At 35.3% G+C, this 7,965-nt stretch overlaps 1 protein-coding gene and 1 pseudogene across 1 annotated transcript; both read right to left on the bottom strand.

The window, feature by feature from the left end:
- Positions 1 to 310: 310 nt before the first annotated feature.
- Positions 311 to 1,218, bottom strand: LOC118665469 (annotated as a pseudogene).
- Positions 1,219 to 2,020: 802 nt separating this feature from the next.
- Positions 2,021 to 7,965, bottom strand: LOC118665470 (olfactory receptor 8K3-like). Its single transcript, XM_036326918.1, has 4 exons — positions 7,035 to 7,965; positions 4,566 to 4,647; positions 3,846 to 3,941; positions 2,021 to 2,048 (listed from the first exon to the last, which is right to left on the bottom strand). The coding sequence occupies exons 1-4, from the start codon at positions 7,963 to 7,965 to the stop codon at positions 2,021 to 2,023; spliced, it is 1,137 nt and encodes a 378-aa protein (XP_036182811.1).

Consider the following 7,965-nt stretch of genomic DNA (forward strand, 5'->3'; position numbering starts at 1 on the left):
AATGGAAGCAAAAAAAAGCTACATGTGAGAACATATAGGAATGGCACCTAATCTGACTTTGAATATTTATAAGTTAATATCTGAAATATAAGCAAAAAGTAGTCATTTATTAGTGATATATTTTGTTTGAAAATAATAAATACTTTTCTTATTTCTATGCCTATCACACATTGATTCTTGCCCATTTCATGAAGGTAACAACACAAGATTAAAACAATGACACTTAGTGTACATTGGCTAATACATAAGTTATTGCTACCATATCTTACAGTGAATTTTCAACAGAATGTTTGCACACATGCACCAGGTTCTAGTTAGGGCATTTTTCACCTCCTTGTTCCTCAAACTGTAAATCAAGGGATTCAGCATGGGTATGACCAAAGTGTAAAATAAAGAGGCCATTTTGTCAGTATCAAATGAATGACTGGACTTGGGCTGCACATACATAAAGAATAAGGTACCATAGAATATGACTATGACCATCAGGTGAGATCCACAGGTAGAGAAAGCCTTGTGCCTGCCCTCTGCAGAATTCATCCTGAGGATGGCAACCAGGATCAGAATGTAGGACACAAGGACTATCAGAAGAGATGAAACTAGATTAAAAGCTGCAAAACTCAGAATGATCAATTTGATTTCATGTGTGTCTGAGCAGAGCAAAGATATCAATGGCAGACTATCACAGTAGAAATGCCTGATGACATTAGAGCCACAGAATGATAAAATGAAAATTTTTGTGGTGATCAGCAAACACAAAAAGACACTGTATACATAGGGCATTGTGACCAGCAAGTGACAAAGTCTTTGTGACATGATGACTGTGTAGAGTAGAGGGTTACAGATGGCCACATAGCGGTCATAGGCCATTGTTGACAAAATAAAAATTTCACTGGTGATAAACATATTGAAGAAAGTGAGTTGGGTAGCACACCAATTATAAGAGATTGTATGTTGATTGACAGCTAAATTTACTAGCATTTTAGGTCCTACAGTTGTTGAGTAACCAAGATCAGTGAAAGCCAAGTGTCTCAGGAAAAAGTACATGGGTGTTTGTAGCCTGGAGTCTATCTTGGTGAGGATAATCAAGCCCAGGTTACCCACCAAGGAGACTGTGTAAACAATGAGGAAGAGCCCAAATAATGGAGCCTGCAGCCCTGGGAGGTCCGTGATCCCCATTAGTATGAATTCTTTCAACATTGTTAGATTGTGGTTGTCCATCCAGGCCATTCAGGAAACCTATAATGGGAATAAATAAACAGATAATCAATACATGTCATGAACTGTGACTAGAGATTTCCATTGTAATAAGTGATTAAAGGTTTAAATTTTTCATTTATGGCTTGTTGCTTTAATTGGCTACTCTAAACAACAGATCAATTACTTCTTGTCTTGCTTAGCGAAGCTCTTGACAGATTTCTTAGATTTGACACAAAAGCACAAACAACAAAAGTAAAAATACAGAAATTAGTGCTTTTTCAAAATTATAAAACAGACTTTTGTACACTGAAGGACATTATCAAATAATTAAAATGTGACCCACCCAAAGTAAAAAAATGCAAGTAATATATCTGTGACGTTTCTAGTATGTACAATATACAAATGACTTGTACAAATCAATAACAAAATAGTAAACAACCCACTTATTTTTTAAAAAGGCAAAAGACCTGAACAGACATTTATTACGGAAAACATACAAGTGACCAATAAGTCCATGAAAAGTGGCTTACCAACATTTGTCATTAGAAAAATACAAGTTAAAACTCCACTGAGGTACTGTTTTACACCCTCTAGGATGGTTATTTAAAAATACACACACAGAAAATTACAAATGCTGGCAACAGTGTGGAGATATTAGAATCTTTGTACACTTTTTTAGGTCATTTAAACTGGAATAAGCCAATATGAAAACATTTTGATTGTTACTCAATTAGCTAATCATAGAATTGTCATTATGACGCAATTCCACCCTTAGATATATACCCAGAAGTTAGGAAAACCTTTGTTAAATTTACACATAAACTTACAGGTAAATATTTGTAGCACTATTCCTAATAGTCAAAAATAGATATAACCCAAAAGTCCATCAACTTTAAAAAGGATATAGCGAGTATGGTATATCCATACAATGAAATATTAGTAATGCACAAAAGGAAAAAAGTATTAATACATGTTATTACATGAATGATCCTTTAAGACATTATGCAAAGTGAAAGAAGCAAACTATAAAATGTCTCATGCTGTATAATTGCATTACAAGAAATATCCAGAATAAGGAGATTGATAGAGGCAGAAATCAGTACATGTGTGGCTTGTTCAGGAACACTAAATAAATTCTCAAGATCCAATAGACTTGGGGACATATTTATAAGTCCTCATTGAGAGTTTAAAAAAGTGAACACTTTTCTAAATCTATGCTAGAAAATACCAGTCTCTCCATATGTGAGAAAATATCTGAGATAGTGAAACACTAACCTCTTTTTTTCACATGGATCTCTATTTATATTTAGATTGTTTTATATGATAATTAAAGATGACCTTAAATTTGTTTTTACTCAATCCTCTCAAAATATGCAACAAATGCAATGGGAAGAGCTTGGCATGGAACTTCACTATAAAATTGCACTAAGAGTTCAGATCAGTTAAACTATTCCCCAGCTCTGTCTCCCTTCCTCTACCAGGTACTGCTTTCAGCTCTAAAATAAGTGCCAATAAATAAATTCTACAATGAGAGATCAATAAAATATCCATAATGTACATATTCCAACACCCAAGTCATTTCTGAGTGAGAATATAGAGAAATTTAGAAAGAGCTACTAAATAAATAGCATGGAGCCTGGCTGGCATGGTTCAGTGGTTGAACATCAACCTATGAACCAGGAGGTCACAGTTCGATTCCAGGTCAGGGCACATGCCAGGTTTCAGGCTCAATCCCAAGTGTGGGGCATGCAGGAGGCAGCCCATCTATGATTCTCTCTCATCACTGATGTTTCTATGTCTGTCTCCCTCTCCCTTCCTTTCTGAAATTAGTAAAAATATATTTTAAAAAATAGAGTGGAAAAGAAACCTTAATTTTAGGCATAATGCATATTCCTGCTTTATAATTTTGCAAAGATTGTTCTTTTCTTAAGTCTGTATTTGTGTATATTTTAAATTTATTCCCAATTTCTGTTAGATGTGCATTTAGTTACTCAAGATACACTTTAGTGGCATTTCAAAGACCCTTCCAAGGCTTGCACGTGAGAGGGAGGGGACGTCCTCTTAGCAGACATGGTGGGACGGAGGTGCAGTGCCACTTATGCTGTAATATTTTGCTTTGGCCTCACCTCCCACTAAAAGTGATGACTTTCAAATAACATTGATCCTCTCAATGATATTTGTAAAGTTTGGATACACGTGGAAAATTTTAAACACAAAAATGACATAGTTTATAAAAATATTGATAAAATCCTTTTAATTTAGAGGTAACTGGAAAACATTATGAATTTACCTTACTATTTGAGGTTAATAACTCTGAAACACATCCAATTAACTACAAATAACAATATCCTGCTGGACATCTTGGTTAAGGGTCCAGTTTAAACCAAACCTTTAGATCTTGGAGGTGGAGACTTTTAATGCTTCCTTGCTCCTCAGAGGTCTCATATTTACTACATCAACATAAATGTCTAGCTTTCATCAAAAATCATAATAAAGTAGCTGTTGGAACTTCATTTATTAAAGCAGGTTGTTAAAGCTATGGCTAAATCACTGAGTCGCAGTATTAAAGACTAGCATTTAAATGGAGATGGGCCATGAAGTGTCCTTGGGCCTCAAACAGGTCACAGAAGCAGGCACAGTCTACTCACCTCCAAGGAGGACTCTCACTGTGCTTCCCATGATGTGTTCCTGAGATAACCCAATAAGAAGAATTTACAGGTTTCTTTGGTCCTTGGAGATACTCCCTGGGGGGAAAGGATACAATTTGTTAATTGTGCTTAACGTATTTGAAAACTTTAAACAAAGCCAATGGGATGTCTGCTAATTGGACAGGACATCTTTCTAGTCCCACACAAATACAGTTATGTTAGGTACCTTTCCTTGGTTTCTCTTGGTTATTGTTTCTTTAGGAGAAGCATTTTAGGTTTTTTTGCAAGCCTTAATTGTCTCCTCTAAAAGGAGTGTCTGCTTATGATTTTACCACTGAGGACACAACAGAGAAATGTTTGCACAATGTTTTACATTGTTATCAAATTCATAAGGGAAAATAGATATATGTAGCTATTTTCCCCTTATTTGTGGTGTATATAACTTATTAAAGAATAATATACATATTAATAAATACATACATCATAAATGAATATTTATAAAATTAACACAACTATGTAGTCAGAATCCAGATTAAGCAACAATTACAACCACTAAAATAAATAAAATGTTATCAGAACTCAAAAAGAATCCTTCATTCTCCTTTCTTTATGCACCATTCCCATACACAAGCACAGTTCTGACTTCTAAGAGCATCATTATTTTCACCTATGTTTGTTATTTTACATAGAAGAAATCATAAACATTGTTTTTTTGTGTACCTGGGCCCTTTCATTTGATATATTGTCATAGGTATTTCTAGAGTGCTCATCCTTATTTTTATGTACAGTTCCATTTCATCACAAATTATTTATCCATTATTCTATTTTTGGTTCCAATGTCAAGGTTTTATGATTTGCGTGATATTATTAACATTGTATTCCATTTTATGCTTGGAAAATAAAACTTATTCCACGTCTTAGGGATTTTTAAAATGTTAAATTTGGATTAATTATAGATAATCTCATATTATTTATAAAAATATTGCCCTGATATGTACAATCTCCTGATAATTGTAATTAAAATAAATCAAGAATAAAGTTTTTGGCGTAGTTGCAACTTTAAAGCTACTTTTTCCAACCCCTGTAAATGCACCACCCCTTCTACTCTTGATAAGCATTTAACACCCATGATGACCACATCTGCCAAACACACTATCCTCCGGAGGACGTAATTGCTCAAGAACGGAATGGCTGCTTCATAGAGAATACACATGCTAAAATTTAGTCATTTCTGCCCTTAGATTTTCAAAGTTTGTATAACAATGTACATGTCCTCAAGAAAGTAAAATAATTTTTGATTTCCACATTGTCATCAACATTTTGAACTATTGCTCAAATTTTTGAATTTTAGCCATCTTGCTGGGTGTGTAGTGATTTAATAGTATAACCTTAACATATTTATCTAATGATTAATGACATTTTGAAAACATTTATGAATTTTGGGCTGTTTGATAGCTTTTGTTGTGAAGCATTTGTTCAGGTGTGTTGACCACCCTGCTTCCCCTTCCCCCCACAGTACATTGACGGTCTAAATAATACTAATTTTAACAGTTAGGCAACTTGTTTTACAAATTACTGATATCAGTATTCTGTGTAGAGTATATGTGTTTCAGAAGTGTTCTCTCAGGATTTTATTTTATTTCTTCTGTGGTGTCTGTTGATATTTTGATAAATACAAATTTTATTTTGGATATAGATCTATCTATGTAACTTTCAGTGTTATAATTTTTGTACTTTGTAAAGAAATCTTTGCTTATTCCAAGTCATGAAGATATTCTTCTTGTTTCAAGAAACTTTGTGCTTTTAGCTTTCACATTTATATTCATAATTAATCTCAAATTTGATGCAAGTAAAGACTAGGATTCATGTTTTACACAGGAAACCTAAATGAGCTAGGTCAGTTTACTAAGAAACCCTCCTCTCCTTGTTATATAGAAGTGCATCTTATATTTGAATAAAGTCAAATCGCTTATGTGAGTCATTTATTGGACAAATTATTTTCATTTATTTCATTGGTCTTTCTACTTGCACTGGTGGCTCTGTTTTTTAAATATGATTTTGGAGAGGGAGGCAGGTTTGGAGGGAGTGAGGGGAGGCAAGAGGGAGGGAGGGAGGAAGACAGAGAGAGGGGCATCCAAGGGAGAGAGACATATCATTAATAGATGGGTTGCCTCTATTGTACCTGAAACAGGGATCAAACCCTCAATCTCAGCATGTGCCCTGACTTGGAATTAATCCTGTGATCTTTCAGTGCCCAAGCTACCAAGGCCAGAACCTAATGTAAGCACTTTGTATTCTTCCTTCTTTTAAGATATTGCCCTGACTAACCTAGATGTTTTGCATTTACACATAAATTTGATATGAACTTAAGTATTAAAAATACTATTGGTATTTTAATTGTTAGTGCATTAAATCTTTAGAAAAATGTAGGGAGCATTGATCTCATCACATTTGTTATTTCCAATCAATGGACATGGAATATTGCTACATTTATGTCTCCGTTAATAACTCAGTAATTATTTTGTAGCTTCTAGCAATGAAGTGATGCAAATAATTCACTAATATATTCTTTAAGTATTTTATAATTTTTTTGGTGTGTAATCCATAGTTTAAAATTTTATTTTCATCTCCTTTTTACTAGTACATAGGAAATTGATCTTTTATATGCTTGCTTACCTTATATCCACCAATCTTGGCAATATTCACTTATTGTTTCTCATGTTTAAGGTATATAATTCTTTTGGATTTTTAATGTACACAATTGTGTCACTAGAAAATAATTACAATATTATTTCTACTTCCCAAGGCATATAATTGTTCACGTATGCTTTAAAAGGAATCTGAGATGCCGCCAAGCAAAAGGAACATCTGTATGTCACTATGCCAGTATGGTGGGCACCTGTATTTAAATGTTGTGTAAGATACAAGTAACAACTACTTGGCAATGTGAAACCAGCTATTGGGGCTTTGATCTCTTACAGTAAAATCTGAGGACAAATCAGAGTTGAAACCAGAGGATAATCACTACTTCAACATCAATAAGGTGAAAACAACAAAATAATATTTCTAATCTCCCATGCCTTTTACAGATCACTGCTTTCTAAGTTCTTTCCTATATCACAAACAGGTTCTACACGTAATTTATTGCTTACACATTCTATAGTAAACTTCACCTAGGGCATTTGCTCAGGTTTTTCCATATCCTATGCAGGGCACCTTTCACTTCTTTGTTTCTCAGGCTGTAGATCAAGGGGTTCAGCATGGGTATGATCAAAGTGTAAAACACAGAGGCCATTTTATCACTGTCAAAGGAATGACTGGACTTGGGCTGCACATACATGAAGAATAGAGTTGCATACAATATAACCACCACTGTCAGGTGAGATCCACAGGTGGAGAAGGCCTTGTGCCTGCCCTCTGCAGACTGCATCTTGAGGATGGCCAGGAGGATCAGAATGTAGGACACAAGGACCACCAGAAGAGATGAAACCAAATTGAACACTGAAAAGATCAGTATTATCAACTCAATGTCACGTGTGCTTGAACATGGCAGTGTCAATAAGGGAAGACTGTCACAATAGAAATGATTGATGATATTATGGCCACAGAAAGATGAAATAAAAATCTTTATGGTGGTTATCAGAGAGAGAAAAGCACTGTGGAGATAGGGGACTGCTACCAGTGCCCAGCATACCCTTGGTGACATGATGACTGTGTAGAGTAGAGGGTTACAGATGGCCACATAGCGGTCATAGGCCATTGCTGACAGAATGAAAAGTTCACTAATGATGAACAAGATGAAGAACGCTAGCTGGGCTGCACACCAATTATAGGGAATAGTCTTTTGTTTAGTTACAATGTTTGCCAACATTTTCGGCCCCACAGCTGTTGAATAACCAAGGTCAGTGAAAGCCAGGTGTCTGAGAAAGAAGTACATGGGTGTCTGCAGCCTGGAGTCCATCTTGGTGAGGATGATCATGCCCACGTTGCCCACCACGGAGACTGCATAGATGATGAGGAACACCCCAAAGAAGATGGCCTGCAGCTCAGGGTGGTCTGTGATTCCCACTAGAATGAATTCTGTTAGCACTGTTAGGTTTTGTTGGTCCCCGCAGGCCAT

Source organism: Myotis myotis, unplaced genomic scaffold (assembly GCF_014108235.1).
Source record: "Myotis myotis isolate mMyoMyo1 unplaced genomic scaffold, mMyoMyo1.p scaffold_m19_p_10, whole genome shotgun sequence".
Classification (NCBI taxonomy): Eukaryota; Metazoa; Chordata; class Mammalia; order Chiroptera; family Vespertilionidae; genus Myotis; species Myotis myotis.

What these genes read in the sequence shown, in the direction of transcription:
- LOC118665470 (XM_036326918.1), bottom strand. Translation starts at nt 7,965, where the DNA reads ATGGCCTGCGGGGACCAACAAAACCTAACAGTGCTAACAGAATTCATT. An exon ending in GCATAGGATATGGAAAAACC is followed by an intron (nt 4,648 to 7,034) that starts TGAGCAAATGCC and finishes GATAAATAATTT; the next exon opens with GTGATGAAATGGAACTGTAC. An exon ending in AGTGAGAGTCCTCCTTGGAG is followed by an intron (nt 2,049 to 3,845) that starts GTGAGTAGACTG and finishes TTTGACTATTAG; the next exon opens with GAATAGTGCTACAAATATTT.